Genomic DNA, 16,415 nt, shown 5'->3' with positions numbered 1-16,415 from the left:
GGCGAAAGTAACAAATGAAACTAATCAAGGGCCCATGCAATCAATAAAACCTGATGAAGTATTAGAAATAGTATCAGTAGATATCTTTGGACCATTACCGAAAACCATGGGGGGTTTTGTGTACATATTTGTAGCAGTTGAACTTTTCTCAAAGTATATAAAGCTATATCCCTCGAGAAAAGCTACTGCCAGAGCTATGTATGATAAAATGGTGTGTGATTATTTTGTGAAAGTAGGGAAGCCAAAGAGAATACTATCAGATAATGGTGTTCAGTTTTGCTCAAAAATGTGGAAGGATGGGATAACTGAGAAACAGGTAGAAGTGGTACATATCTCAGCTTATCATCCATCAAGCAATCCGGCAGAAAGATATATGCATGAGATACGTCGGTTATTTAGGACGTACTGCCATAGTAACCACAAGAAGTGGGGCATGTATGTGAGTGAATTCGAAGAAATCATGAATTCATTAACAAACGGGAGCACTGGATTTACTCTAGAAGAAATCCTGAAAAAGACGAGAAGTAAAAGTCTAGTAGAAGACCTACTAGAATTTCCAGATAGAGTTGAATTAGATTATGATAGTAAAAATAACTTAGTAAAAGACAAGATGAGAAAACAAGCAGATGCGAGAATTCGTCGTCATGACGAAAAAGTAAGGAATCCTAAATTCAAAATAGGTGATCTCGTTCTTGTAAAAACACATGAAAAGTCAAGTGAAATTAATAACGAGATCAGCAAATTTAAATATATATAATGGACCATTTAAAATAGTGTCCATACCCAATGTGAATGCTTATTATTTAGAGTACCCATTAACAGGCAAATGCCTGAGAGTAAGAAACGTATTCTAATGAAACTTCTAGTTTAGCCAGAGACTAAACAGACTGGGAAAGACTGAGCTTCTAAGAAAGCCTTAATAGATGTGTAAATAAGTGTTATGGAAGAGGTAGAAAAGTGAGGAGGTAAAGTGAAAAGGACGGGCAATAAAGTAATAGGCACGTGTGTTTTACTTGCCTGAGATAAAAGAAGTGTATTTAAAATTTTTGTAAAAAAAAAAAAAAGATGTTTAAAGTGTACTGTGTTAGAAGTAAGAAAATTGGAAAGAATATATGTAAATTATTTATGTAATGTTTAGCAGGAAAGAGAGAAAGAATTGGTGTTTAATTTTAAATATGTAATATAAGTATCGAGGTGTATCAGTAAGAATGGGAAAACCCTTGGTAAAAAGCTTAACGAAAATTTCAGATTCATTATAGGAGAGACTTCTTATTGAATTATCACTGTTAGATACTTCAATAAGAAGTGGGGCATGTGTAACGGAACTGAAATGATGGTGGGCTGACAGTAATTTGGAGCCCGCGCGTCGGAAACGGGCACGCTGGTGTGAGACTGCCAGGGAGTGCACCCTGATGCCATCTATTGGCGAAACTGGGAATTAGCGCTACCTGTCAGACAATGCACTAAGCTCTCGGAGTCAAATGTATTCTTTTTCTTGGTAATTATAAGTTATTACTGTATGATTTAATGTTATAAAGCGCTAGTAGTAAATTATTATGACTGGTATGAACTCCAGGGTAATAAATATAAATATTCTTAAATACTAAATGATTTCAGTGAAAAGGTGGTAGGGGAACGCCCCCACTCTTGGTGATACGAGCGTAGCTAGAGGTAGCTGGAGACACAGGGACTGAACAATGAAATGGCCTGGGGAGTGTTGACGTGATCGGACGTGTGTAACTGTGCTCTCACAAAAGTGATTGTGCAAGAGCGAAGAGGCGAATATCGTCGCCGTTTGTGGAGTAGAACGTGACGAATGGTTGTCGAAGCCGTCTCTATGCCACTGGGGCTGATTGTCTGCGCCCAGATTTTATGGCGGACGTGCAGTAGCTTATACGAGTGCTACAGCTCGTAGTTCCAGCAGCCATTAAGGGCATGAGGCGTGAAGAGCTGCGTTAGCCACATGCATCTCGCCACCAGCACCGACACGTCTACCCAAGGCAAGACTGCTTGCAATTGTTAAGTCGAACTTTGTATACATGTAAAAGGAGAATACCAGTTTTCTTTTATGCAAGTGCAGAGGACAGAATATAGTAATGAGTAAAATTACGACGCATGTTGTTCATTGTAAAGTGTAGTAACCTCAAACGTAGTGTAGTGAAATCAGACTGAGGCCACCATCGCCTCTTTCATTTACAATTCTTTTGGTTGTAGAATACTTTAGCGTATAAGAATGTTGAAAAGAGCAATGGTCACACCAGAATGAGTCGCCTATTTATAGTTACTTAAATTTTTCTGAGTAACCTTTCAAGTAAAGTCACTTAACTAATTCTATGTCAGTTGTCCAAAGAGTAATATCCAAAATCATTAAATAAGTTGAAGGATAGAATTTTGTTAACCTAAGTTGCATAAATTGTCTTGGTGGTAATTACCAAGCCAACTCACAGAAATTGAGAGAGTATTTGCTTCGTAGAATCACCTAGAATGATCAGAAATAGTAATATTCAGAATTAAGTTTAAATTCAACTCAAGCCGTTTCACTTTGAAACGAGCCAAAAAATTGATTTATTCTTTTGCTCCTTCAGAGCTGGCGACCGTACTTATAAGCATTTTCAGGAGGATTCGACGGTAAGTCTGCTGCTCTCGTCGTGCTGATAGGATTATCCACTGCTGCTAGCAGTGGTGATTGGATACATAAGCTCACTACCAAGTTAAGTGGGTCAGGTAGGCAGTGTTACCGTGTGAACTGTAGGGCACTGTAGGCCATGGATCGAACCCGTTCAATCATCACAGCTCTTTCGGAAATAGTCCGGTTAGGAGTGTACTAATCATTAGGTAAATACTGGCGAGTAACGGTCAAAAATGTATACGCAAGTGAATTTAGCAAGGTCCATGTAGCACCTAGTTAATGTGGTGCAATGGCGAGGGTAGGAGTGGAGTAAAAGTGAGCTGAGCTTGTGGCAGCTGCGCTGTATTCGAAGATTAATAACGTGAATTCACTACTACCTCTTACCATTAGGACTGAGCTATTTACGGTTAAAATACGTAGCAGTAAGCGCAAAGGCGTGACAGCTACAAGTCCGTATTGGCTTTATACATACGGAAGTAGGAAGCGGGTCATTCCGTCAGTGGAGGGGGTTAAAACAACCGAGTCAGTTGAGAACATACCCCATTTACTGATGGAAAGATTCGGCGGTTCGGTCGCACACTCTTGGGGTGGCTCTGAGCACTATGGGACTTAACTTCTGAGGTCATCAGTCCCCTAGAACTTGAGAACTACTTACACCTAACTAACCTAAGGACATCACACACATCCATGCCGCTACGGTCGCAGGTTCGAATCCTGCCTTGGGTATGGATGTGTCTGATGTCCTTAGGTTAGTTAGGTTAAAGTAGTTCTAAGTTCTAGTCGACTGATGACCTCAGAAGTTAAGTCCCATGGTGCTCACAGCCATTTGAACTATTTTACTCTCGAAGAAGAGTAACGATCTGTGGACGCCTGCCGCGACTTGATGGAAATGCAAAACTCGGACAATTCGTTCCTGTACAAAATCATTAAGGATGACGAGACTAACCCACAACGATAGAGTGCAGCTATACACATCAAGGATCAACGTTTGCCGCCATAACCGCCATTCAAGACAACGTGTCGCACAAGTTGAATGATGTCTCAAAGAACATTCGTACAACCATGTGAGACTCTCAAAAGTCTCACATGGTTCTACGAATGTTCTGTGCGTTGTAAATAAATATGGGGAGGCTATGTAGAACACATTAAGCATTAAATACAACCACCATCTGAACTTTTCATTATTTCTTATTAATCCAATGTTTTTTGGACTGACAGCTGTGTCATAATGCAGTGGTGACCAAGATTTCGGCTTTCGGGATGAGCCCTGGCACGAATGCCATGGTGATCGACCCGGCTGGCATATTTCCTCACCGTCGCGCCACGCAGTCTGATCGTGAGGGCGGGGAAGAGGGGGAAACTGCGAACGTGCCTCATTTAAATGGCAATGCGGTTGCACTGCATGTGACTTGCTCCTTTTTCAACAATATACATCAAAAACAAAACAAATTTTCACTATTATTATGTTTGGCGTGCTGAAAACAGAATATAAGTTTTATCTAGTAAAAACCGTCGGCATATGGGCATACACAGACAATTTCACAGATTCACGCACTTAGGTTGACACGTAATCGTGACTCATTTAGTTTCATAATCGAAAAACTCGCGCTTCAGCTACATATCGTGGTCGAAATATGGTAGTAATTTTACAACCACATTATGGAGACATCGAAAGCCAACCCAAGGAAACCAATGTAGACGGTCCTGGACAATTTGAAACGAGAATTATCCAGCATATCAATCAGTTATATCTCCATATCCACAGGAGCACTTCCAACTGAAACTGCTAACGGCCTCAAACACATTTCGAAAACGGATTTAAGATTGGCAATGCCCTCAAAACGTTTAGGAAGCTATTCTTGTAACTCTTTAAGGGCGACGATGAGTTCTTCAAACATCACATTATCTTTAGCGCTAGATTCTAAATGTGTCGCTTCTACAACGAGCTTTTCTTTTTAAGTGCATTCCAATCGAATCGGAAAGAAGTTATTTCTCACCTTGCAGTATTTTACTTTGTCAGTGTGTAGCCACGTCCACTTAAAATGTAAGGTTTGCAGTTCATTCTGGATGTTCTAATTTTTGTTCCTCCACACCTTTTTCCTTCAAAAATTTAACAATAGCGAGCTTAAGTCAAAAAATTGTATCCAGGCATGCACCTTGACCTAACGAACATACTCTGCAGTAATACATAGTCTCCAAACTCTTCGTTCAGTTCCATGGAAAATTTTTGCAACTGACAGTGGAATAACGCGTTCAGCTTTAGAAATTTTACTGTTCGTACCTGCAGCTTCTTCGTGTGCTCCACGCCTGAAAATTTAACACAAAGTGCTTCTTGATGTACAGAACAATGAAGCCCGTCTACCGATCGAAATGTTTTGCTCTTTCATTGGCAATTAAGTCTTTAAATACCTTCTAGATGGTACTGTAATGTCGTATAGCAGCAAACTTGCTATACCCGTCGTTTATGTGACTGCATAGTGTATACTGAAAATTCTCATCGCTCTCTTCCGTCAGTGCTATTCATTTTTAAAGGCCTGTAACGATAGATCTCTAGACTACCTCTTTTTGTGTACACAGCCCTGGACCAGTGAACGTCTTCATACCACGAACACATAGCCAGGAGTCACGTTTCTGCCGAACTCAGGAGAACTGTGCCGACCGGAAAATGCCACGATAGTCAATGAAATGGCGCGCTGTTGTGGGTACTTCCAAGAAGCACCGAGAAAAGCCGAGACAGGCCGTGCCTTGGCCTGCGCGCGGCACACACGCCCAGCCTGCGTGAACTCCGGCTTGCCGGCCGGCCCTGTCACAATACTTACCTAAGACCTGAAAATTCAAACCATTTTTTATGTCCAGACTTTTAGATTCTGGTTCCGCTGATTACATAAACTACCAGTCCTTAAGCTATCTGCCTCTATAACTCAGTGGCAGTCTTCCTTCCGCAATGGTGAGGCGCACGCCTTGTTTACGATCCCCTGTTGTGCTACTTGCGAGCGAGCGCGCGTTTGTTTACTTCTGCGTAGCGGCTTTCTCAAGAGTCCGACTTCATCGACCATCATGGCGTTTTCTTACCGCAAAACCAAATCTGAATTAACTTTTCCTTTGGTTCACGAATGGCAGAAGCCGTATGAAGTAGAAAGTTTTATATGAGATCAAATGCGTCTCCCACCAGAAGGTGTTCTCGGAATCCATTTTTCGATCCTCAGTATTACTGTGTAGATGAAGCTGGCGAAAGACTGCAGGGCTGTCGTCATGTACGATGGCCAGCCGCACACCTGTTCAGATTATGGCCGGGAAAGCCATGACCGTTCTGAATGTCTCCGAGTAGAATGGTTCAGACGCCGATCGGTGACGTCGCTTTTCCTACAGCGACCACTGTGTTACCTCTATCTTACGCGTCTGCGGCGATGCTACCTGCTGTGCCCCATTTGAATCACTCGGCACCGGCGTCGACTCCTCTCGACGACGAGATGGACGTTTCGCTTGTGTCGCCTACACTCCTGCCAGAGACAATACAAATGATTGCCGCGCCGAGTGGCCGCGCGGTTTGAGGCGTCATGTCACGGACTGCACGGGCCCTCCGCCGGGAGTTCGAGTCCTCCCTCGGGCATGGGTGTGTGTGTGTGTGTGTGTGTGTGTGTGTGTGTGTGTGTGTGTTGTTCTTAGTTTAAGTTGGTTCAAGTTGTCTGTAAGTCTAGGGACCGATGACCTAAGCAGTTTGGTCTCTCAGGAATTGCCACACGTTTGAACATTTTACAAATGAATGATGACCGTCAGCAGGCACAAGCTGTCTGTCCCGTCTCCATTGGTTGTTTTCTGCTATCTGGCCACATCTCAGACGACAGCCAACTAAATGGAAAAGTCAATTCTGTACACTCCTGATGACTGCCTCCATTGTACGAGTGCACAGGATGACGTCCCTGCTACTGATGGTACGCTGACCTCTGACGCCGTGACACCTGACGTCGCGACGTCCTTCCCCGCCTCCATCTCCAGTCAGCGTCCACCTTCGGACACCGACCGCCCCCCCCTTCCCCCTGCATCTGGTGCGTTCGCCTCCCTTTCTGTCTCTCACCCTACCTGTGGTCGTACCTATGATAGTGTTCCGCTGAACCGGTCCAGAGAGGCGCCTGTCTCCTGGGCAGACGACGTCTATGCTGAGGATCGACGTTCTCAAGGTGTACAGAGCAATGGACCTCCCTTGGTGGGGTCAGCTCCCTCCCCGTCAGCCTGATGTGCCCTTACAGAGGCGCCTAACAGGGAGGTCCCTGTGCTTCCCCCGTGTATGGACTACCTATCCTCTTGGCGATGACAGCTTTCCAGACTTACTCCATACCCAAGGTCAATGTCAATACCATTCGCGAACATCACAAACTGGCTTCACTCCATGAGATTGTGTATGTTGCAGACGTTGACGTTGCTTTCCTCCAGGAGGTGCACGTTGCAACTTTCTGTGCTCCCTATGGTTTTACAGCACATGTCTCTCATGCTTCCCGTACTGGTAGCGGGGTGGCGATCCTCTTACGTGACGGCATCCTCGCTGATGCAGTCGCCTATCTGCCTGATGCCTAAGGTATGGCTGTCACTTTTAGTGGCGTCAGGAGCGTCAATGTCTATGCGCCATCTGGTTCGGGTCGCCACCGTGAACGTTCCACCTTCTTCTCAGAGACAGTCGCGCCTCTTTCCCTGGTCGGCAGGATACATTGGTCATGTGTCCCGTGTCATCTGCAAACAACCTAAGACGGCTGCTCAGATTATCTCCCAAATCGTTTATATAGGTAAAGAACAGCAAAGGGCCTATAACACTACCTTGGGGAACGGCAGAAATCACTTCCGTTTTACTCGATGACTTTCCGTCAGTTACCACGAACTGTGACCTTTCTGACAGGAAATCACAAATCCAGTCACATAACTGAGACGATATTCCTTAAGCAAGCAATTTAGCTACAAGCCGCTTGTGTGGTATTTCGCTACAAGCCATCCGGAAATCCAGAAATACGGAATCGATCTGAAATCCCTTGTCAATAGCACTCAACAGTTCATGTGAATAAAGAGCTAGTTGTGTTTCACAAGAACGATGTTTTCTAAACCCTTGTTTACTGTGTATCAATAGACCGTTTTCTTCGAGGTAATTCGTAATGTTAGAACACAATATATGTTCCAAAATCTTACTGCATATCGACGTTAACGATATTGGCCTGTAATTAAGTGGATTCCTCCTATTGCCTTTCTTGAATATTGGTGCGACTTGTGCAACGTTTCAGTCTTCCGTCGAGCGAACGATTGTATATGATTGTTAAGTATGGAACTAATGCATTAGCATACTATGAAAGGAACCTGATTGGTATACAGTCTGGACCAGGAGACTTGCTTTTATTAAGTGATTTAAGTTGCTTCACTCTTTCGAGGATATTTACTTCTACGTTACTCATGTTGGCAGCTGTTCTTGATTCGAATTCTGGAATATTTGGAATATTTACTACGTCTTCTTTTGTGAAAGCATTTCGGAAGGCTTTGTTTAGTAACTGTGCTTTGGCAGCACTGTCTTCGATAGTATCTCCATTTCTATCGCGCAGAGAAGGCATTGATTGTTTCTTGCCGCTAACATACTTCACATACCACCAGAATCTCTTTGGATTTTCTGCCAGGTTTCTAGACAAAGTTTCATTGTGGAAACTGTTATAAGCATCTCGCATTGAAGTCCGCGGTAAATTTCGAGCTTCTGTAAAAGACCGCCAATCTTGGAGATTTTGTGTCTGTTTAAATTTGGCATGTTTTGTTTCTGCAACAGTGTTTTGACCCGTTTTGTGTACCAAGGACGATCAGCTCCGTCGTTTGTTAATTTATTTGGTATAAATCTCTCAATTGCTGCCGATACTATTTCTTTGAATTCAAACCACATCTGGTCTACACTTATATTATTAATTTGGAAGGAGTGAAGATTGTCTCCCAGGAAGGCGTCAAGTGAATTTTCATCTGCTTTTTTGAATAGGCATATTTTTCGTTTATTTTTGGAGGATTTGTGGGTTACAATATTCAATCTACAATATTCGATCACTGTGTTCACTAATCCCTGTATTCGTTTTGCTGCTCGCTGCCGGCCGGGGTGGCCGAGCGGTCCTAGGCGCTACAGTCTGGAATCGCGAGATCGCTACGGTCGCAGGTTCGAATCCTACCTCGGGCATGGACGTGTGTGATGTCCTTAGGTCAGTTAGGTTTAAGCAGTTCTAAGTTCTAGGGGACTGATGACCTTAGAAGTTAAGTCCCATAGTGCTCAGAGCCATTTTTTTGCTGCTCGTTATTAACTCAGGATTATTTGTTGCTAAGAGGTCAAGTGTGGTTTCACAACCGTTTACTATTCGTGTGGTCTCATGAACTAACTGATCGAAATAATTTTCAGAGAATGCGTTTAGCACAATTTTGGATGATGTTTCATGTGTACCTCGCGAATTAAACATTATAATTCATTTTTGTTCTGGGCATGTGCTTTTTCATAAGCTATTGACCTTATTATCCTCAGTTCTTCACATATAAACTTAATAAACCACTATTTCAGAATTCTTTCGCAACTGCATCTTCATAACATGTCAGTGTGGTGACATTGTGTAAACGCCGGTTTGTTTTGGCAAAAGAAGCAAATTTTAACATGGCAACAAGAGAAACATGGGGTTTTATTCCAAATTCGCTACTTGTGACACTACAAAGACAGGCGAAAATAAAGCGCTGCATTTTCAGCGAAATTCTTTTTACATACTAACCAATGCTGAGGTGACAGATCTTTTTGACTGATCACCATGCAGGTGTCGGCGTGGTGGGGCTCCACTTAATATTTTCAAAGAATGTGAGCCTAGGCTGCAGTTTAGAACGGCACTTCCCCTTCAGCACTTGGCATTTCCCCTACAGAACCAGCCTGCAACCCCCACCACTAGCACTCTCCCGAGACATACCCTGATGAGTCGGCATCTGCTGGCCGTACTATTCTGCACGGATTTTGAAACACAAATTTTCAGTAATTGTAGCATACGAAAAGAAAATTTCAAAACGGACATCAGTTTCCTAGAGCTTAAGTAACAACTATAAAGGTTAGAGGCTGAGTAAGAAAAACTTGCTGCTCTTTCACGTAAATCACTTCAAGAACAATGAATTATCAATTACCATGTAAGTTATTAAAATCTGTGAAAGGCTTTGTAGCGACATTCACTGCAGTGAACAGTTTTTTCAAAAAGAGCAACAATAATTCTCATAGTAAACAATGGGCAAAAACGTGTTTCTCAGTGTAATCATGTTCCACCAAATAGACACAGTGAAATCGATACAAATTACAAGGCTAATGCTAATGCTTAGAGCACCTTCTGCAAAGCCACCTACCTCGCCGCCAGATGAGCCGCCGGGGGTGCGTCTGGTATCGTAGGGGTTGCGGGTAACGCCGTGGATCTTCTCATAGGTCTCGTAGCAGAGGCCCAGCTCGGGCGTGGTGCTCACCAGCAGCGGGATGGCGCCGGCCTCCCTGAGGCGGCTCACCGCCTCCGCGTCGCTGTCCGCCTTCACCGCCGCGTGCGTCAGTCGTCCGCAAGCGTGGCTCAGCCCTGCCAATATGTACACAACCAGTTCTCAATCTCGTGCTCTGCGGCCCCCAGTCAGTAAAACGTACTCTTTTTTTCAGTCGTTTTATTTTTTTTTTCATATAAGATGATGACATACACTGAGCTCACAAAAGTCATAGGATAGCGGTATGCACTTATGCAGATGGCGGTAGTATCACGTATACAATGTCTAAAACGGCAGTGCATCGGTGGAGCTGTCATTTGTGCTCAGGTGATTCATGTGGAACGGTTTCCGACGTTATTGCGGCCGCACGACGGGAATTACCGCACTTTGAACGCGGAATGGTAGTTGAGACTAGTGGCATGGAAATCTTTAGTGAATTAAATATTTCTAAATCCACAGCGTCACGAGTATGCCGAGAATACCAAATTTCAGGCAGTACCTCTGACCACGAACAAAGCAGCGACTGACGGCCTTCGCTTAACAACCGAGAGCAGCGGCATTTGCATAGAGTTGTCAGTGCTAACAGACAGGCAACACTGCGTGAAATAACCGCAGAAATCAATGTGGAATGTACGACTAAAGTATACGTTAGGACAGTGCTGCGAAATGTCAATGTGGGATGTACGACGAAAGTATACGTTAGGACAGTGCTGCGAAATGTGGCGTTAATGGGCTATGGCAGCAGACATCCGACGCGAGTGCCTTTGCTGACTGCACTACATCGCCCGCAACGCCGCTCTGGGCTCGTGACCGTATCGATTGGACTTTAGACGACTGTAAAACCGTGGCCTGGTCAGATAAGTCCCGAATTCAGTTGGTAAGAGCTCAAGGTAGGGTTTGAATCTGGCTCAGATCACACGAAGCCATGGATCGCAGTTGTCAACAGTCCACTGTGCAAGCTTGTGGTTGCTCCATAATGGGGTGGGCTGTGTTTGCGTGGAGTGGACTGGATCCTCCGGTCCAACTGAACCGATCATTGATTGGAAATGGCTTCTTGGAGACCATCTGCAGCTATTCACGGACTTAATGTCCCCAAAAGTGTCACGAGGACACAATTGTTCACGACTGGTTTGAAGAACGTTCTGGATAATTTGAGCGAATGCCACTCAGATCTCTCGACACGGATCTCATCAAGCATTTTTGGGACATGATCGAGAGATCAGGTCGTGCGCTAAATCCTGCACCGGTGACACTTCCGCAATTATAGACAGCAATAGAAGCAGCACGGCTCTATATTTCTGCTGGGGTCTTCCAGCGACTTGTTCAATACTTGCTACGTCGAGTTGCTGCACTATGTCTAGCAAAAGGAGGTCCGACACGACATTAGGAGGTACCGCATGACTTTTGCCACCTCATTGTATAAGCAAACATTATTTCACTAATTTGAACAATAGCCCACACTACGCAACTTAATTTTCAACCTGTGGTGTTACAGAAGAATGCTGAAGATTAGATGGGTAGATCACATAATTAATGAGGAGGTACTGAATAGAATTGAGGAGAAGACGAGTTTGTGGCACAAGAAGGAACCGGTTGGTAGGACATGTTCTGAGGCATCAATGAATCACAAATTTATCATTGGAGGGCAGCGTGGAGGGTAAAAATTGTAGAGGGAGACCAAGAGATGAATACAATAAGCAGATTTAGAAGGATGTAGGCTGCATTAGGTACTGGGAGATGAAGAAGCTTGCACAGGATAGAGTAGCATGGAGAGCTGCATCAAACCAGTCTCAGGACTGAAGACCACAACAACAACATTTAAACAATAAGACTAAAACTACTTGTTGTGGTAATACACCTTGCATACCCACCACTTCCAATGTGTGAAATCCAAAGAACGTGTTGTATTGCAAGCATGGGACTCAGTCCTACGCACAGGCTTGGATAAAGTGGCTAAAGTCTAGATCGGAGCCAGTACTCTACTTAACATGTTTCATGCAGCAATGTTGTTAGCAATCGCCGTGAGGTATGATAGGAACGAAAGGGGGGTTTCTCAGCTGCTGATTCAGTGCAGCCAAAAAGGGGAAGCAGAGGGACATCTTCACGGACGGCGTCACGAAGGGCATTGACACTGCCAAATATGATAACAACCATGCCGACCCCGTGTAGGCGCGGGATAAAGGCAGAAGAAGAAGAAGAATATCAAATGCTTGCTTGATTTTAAAAGCCTGTCGCTACTCTTATAAGTGACCGACACTGACTAGGCGGACGCTAAATGTTTACTGCTCCAAGAACACCGACAAAAGTGAAGTTGACTGTTCTTGCTGGAACCTCTTTAAAAACTAGGAGCCCGCAAGAAAACACAAAACCGTCAGGAGAGGTGCTGTCTTCCGTTGCCACCATAAACGGCTGTTCCTGCAAAATGCTCTGCTCGTATTACAAGTGAGTCCTGCCGGAAGTCTGCAAATCTGCTAGAACGCCATTACCTGGCTGGTCCTAACCGCCACCTACCCTCCAGGAAGGTCTGTCTGCAATACTGGTATCCTTCTTCAAATAAAGGAGCCTATATAACAGTCACCGCCAGTTTGGTAGCCACCAATAATTGTATTTTTAAGACGTTATAATATTAAAACTAATCTGACCTAAAATTATTGTTATAAAGAGGAATTTCGGTCCTACATGCGTTTTTGGGACACAAAATCGGAATGCAAAGTTTTTATATCATATATCCCTAACAAAATAAATGTATTATCACACTGCCACAATTGACTCTCATTACTTCCATTCACATACTGATGAAAAATCGCTGTTTACCAGTAATAGCTCTCTCCATTATAAAATAAACTTTTTAACCTCTACCTACTTACACCATGCATACGGTGCAGCTGACGACGTGACCAAGTTGCACTTCATCTTGTTTTCACTAAGTGTAAACTGTAAACGAACCGCTGATTTAGATTTTTTTCCATCACCCGAATTCCCAGCCAGTAGACCAGACAATTGCCCACTGCTCAAGCACCGACTTGTGCAGACTGACTAAAAATTGATTACAAATCATTACAATCCTCATTTGAAAGTGAATTTCCTCACCTCAGTGGCTTGAACTTGACAGTAGATCTATAAATTTTACAGAAATGTGATGAAACATGGTAGAAAAAATATGCTGTAAACACCTACTGTTCCCGAACTCGAAATTAGTGAAATAAAGATAAAACCAGATCGCACAAAGAGCTTCAATTGAGCTATATCCGCAGATATTACTACGAGGGCGTGCTGAAAAACCATATCTCTAAATTTCTTATGTGAAAACTCTTAAAAACGTTTGAAATAAAACACACATATTAAGATTCTACATTTTTATTCTTCATGTCTACATATTTCCAGCCATCTGCTGCTAGAGAGATCAGAGTTGTAGCCTGCAACATGGCGGTGTGCACCGTAACTACGTCGGCGGATGAGAAACAGCGTGCTGTAATTAAGTTTCTAATCGCAGAAGATTTCGTCACCACATGGAGCACCCTCTCTTTCAGTATGACAATGCACACGAGCACTGCGACACCTGTATCATTTCGACGCTTTGGATTTATTGTCATCGATTATCCTCCTGACAATCCCGACTTAACCTCATCCAATTTTCATCTGGTTCTCAAACTTAAAAGGACACAGCCGAGGACTTTCGTTTGAGACTGGTGAACCTGTGCAGGAAGAGGTGCGGTTGTGGTTCCATCAACAGAAAGCTTGCCAACTACAACCGTCTTTTATGTGTGTGCACCGCCGCCGCTCAGTGAGTAGATTTTTTACCCATCCAATTAAATAATTCTACAGTGACTCTACCAATAAACAGGTATCTCTTTCGGAGAAATGAGTTCGTCGCCAGAGTGTTGAGAAATAAGTATGTAGACACGAACAACAAACGTGCAGAATTTTAATAATGTTTGTTTTATTTAAAAAGATTTGAGAGCTTTCAGATACATAAATTCGCAGGCATTACTTTTCAGCACTGCCTCGTAGATTAGTGATCCATCGCGTTCGTCCAGTATTTATGTGACGGCTAATCTCAGAACCTATTATGGGGATTTTTATACTGTTTTCACCAATAGATTAACTGATTCATGGGGAAGATCTATGTATACACAATTACGTTAATAATGAGTGTGTAATATAAATGTAGTTGTCTGTTATCTATGATAGGGGCTACAAGCCGGTCAGTTACAGAGGAGGCGGTATCTAACATGAAAAGCTTTAATGCAGACAGATGCCACAACTACAGAGAGCAGCAAAGCTTGGCGAAGATTTATACATCTTTTTGTCTTTGTTGTTATTTCGTCCTCCCTCGTCCCATATGGGCGGGAGGGGGGCACCAGCGGTACATTAAACCTGCTCTTCAGCCAAGGGACAAGTAAAGACCAACTGAGACGACAGTAAACGCTGACAAAAAGATGAGATCCAGAATGAGATTTTCACTCTGCAGCGGAGTGTGCGCTGATATGAAACTTCCTGGCAGATTAAAACTGCGTGCCCGACCGAGACTCGAACTCGGGACCTTTGCCTTTCGCTGGCAAGTGCACCGCCATCTGAGCTACCGAAGCACGACTCGCGCCCGGTCTCACAGCTTTACTTCTGCCAGTATCTCGGCTCCTACCTTCCAAACTTTACAGAAGCTCTCCTGCGAACCTTGCAGAACTAGCACTCCTGAAAGAAAGGATATTGCGGAGACATTCTGGAAACATCCCCCAGGCTGTGGCTAAGCCATGTCTCCGCAATATCCTTTCTTTCAGGAGTGCTAGTTCTGCAAGGTTCGCAGGAGAGCTTCTGTAAAGTTTGGAAGGTAGGAGACGAGATACTGGCAGAAGTAAAGCTGTGAGGCCGGGCGCGAGCCGTGCTTCGGTAGCTCAGATAGTGGAGCACTTGCCCGCGAAAGGCAAAGGTCCCGAGTTCGAGTTTCGGTCGGGCACGCAGTTTTAATCTGCCAGGAAGTTTCAAAAAGATGAGATATTTAAAATGACGTCATTTAACCCAGCTTTCTTCTCTCAATGACGTGGACAGTCGCCAGGCACGAAACGTGTTCCGGATTCCACTTTCAACTCACGTCGCCTACTCCCAGTTGGATAAATGGATGGGAGACGCAAATTGCCTAAGTGACGTCCAGCTGAAGGACTTGCGCCAGGACACTGAGCGTCACGAAGGTATTATTACGAAAATGCATACATATGTAGGAACATTCAATCTCTATGCATATCGCAAATTAAATTATGCCGTCGATTTTCTCTGCCTATATACGAAAGCTAATCTCAGGAACGATTGTAGGGATTTTGATAACGTTTCCACTAACAGATACACCGATTCACGAGGAAGGTTCGTGCAAGTAAATTATAAATATTTGGTGCAAATTGGCTGAAGTACGATTAATTAGTCGCACACCGCGGTTTTTTTCTGTCTGTATGTGAAGGCTACTTTCAGAAACTGCTGCCAGGATTTTGATACTCGTGTCGGACAAGCGCAACTGCCCCGCTGACGAACGTGCAGCCGTGGAGGCGCGACGCCCTTGATGTACAGCTCGCACTGTTGGCGGGTAGCCGTCGGGCAGTCCGCTCACGCCTTTTGGCGCTGCAGTAAGCCAGCAAGTGGCGTGTGTTGCTTAACTCGTTCAATTTATATGAATGTGATGGTGTTAACTAATGGTGTTTTCAGATTTTTAATCATAACTCTACAAAGCGCCAAGTAAACAAAATTACGGCTACGCCAGACAAGCCGTCCTGCTACCCGTGCGAAGCTGGGGAGGGCCGCTAGACTATATCCATACATACACTGACGAAAAAAATCGCAACACCAAGAAATAATCTATGTAGAGTAATAAAATTTCAGGAATATAATTCTCTAGGCAACATCTTTAGGTGATTAACATTGCAAGATCACGGGTAAGCGAGAGAAAAATGTGAATTGCTGGTGCATTAATAGCCTGTGTAACCGCTAGAATGTTGAATGTAAGCATGCACACGTGTATGCATTGTGTCGTACAGGTGTCGGATGTCAGTTTGTGGGATGGAGTTCCATGCCTGTTGCACTTAGTAGGCCAGTTAATTCTGTTTGTGGATGATGCTGGAGTTGTCGTCCAATGATTCCGATATCTGTTCGACTGGAAAAAGATCGCTGATCGAGCGTATGTGGGCGAGCATTAGTCTGTTGGAAAATATCCCCTGGAATTCTATTCATGAATGGCAGAACAACAGGTCGAATTACCAAACTGACATACAGACTTGCAGTCAAGGTGCGTGGGATAATCACGAGAGTGCTCCTG

The 16,415-nt window shown here is 43.9% G+C and overlaps 1 protein-coding gene across 1 annotated transcript in view; it reads right to left on the bottom strand.

Moving 5' to 3' along the window:
* The window catches only part of LOC124625231 (fatty-acid amide hydrolase 2-A-like), a 255,926-nt gene that overhangs the window by 122,317 nt on the left and 117,194 nt on the right, over positions 1-16,415 (bottom strand). Inside the window, exon 4 of the mRNA XM_047149155.1 lies at positions 9,998-10,215. Within this exon, the coding sequence (XP_047005111.1) occupies positions 9,998-10,215 (218 nt within the window). The remainder of the gene's footprint in view (positions 1-9,997; positions 10,216-16,415) is intronic.

The sequence above is a fragment of the Schistocerca americana genome, chromosome 1 (genome assembly GCF_021461395.2).
Source record: "Schistocerca americana isolate TAMUIC-IGC-003095 chromosome 1, iqSchAmer2.1, whole genome shotgun sequence".
In the NCBI taxonomy this organism is placed as follows: Eukaryota; Metazoa; Arthropoda; class Insecta; order Orthoptera; family Acrididae; genus Schistocerca; species Schistocerca americana.
This window is presented reverse-complemented; position numbering and strand designations above follow the sequence as displayed.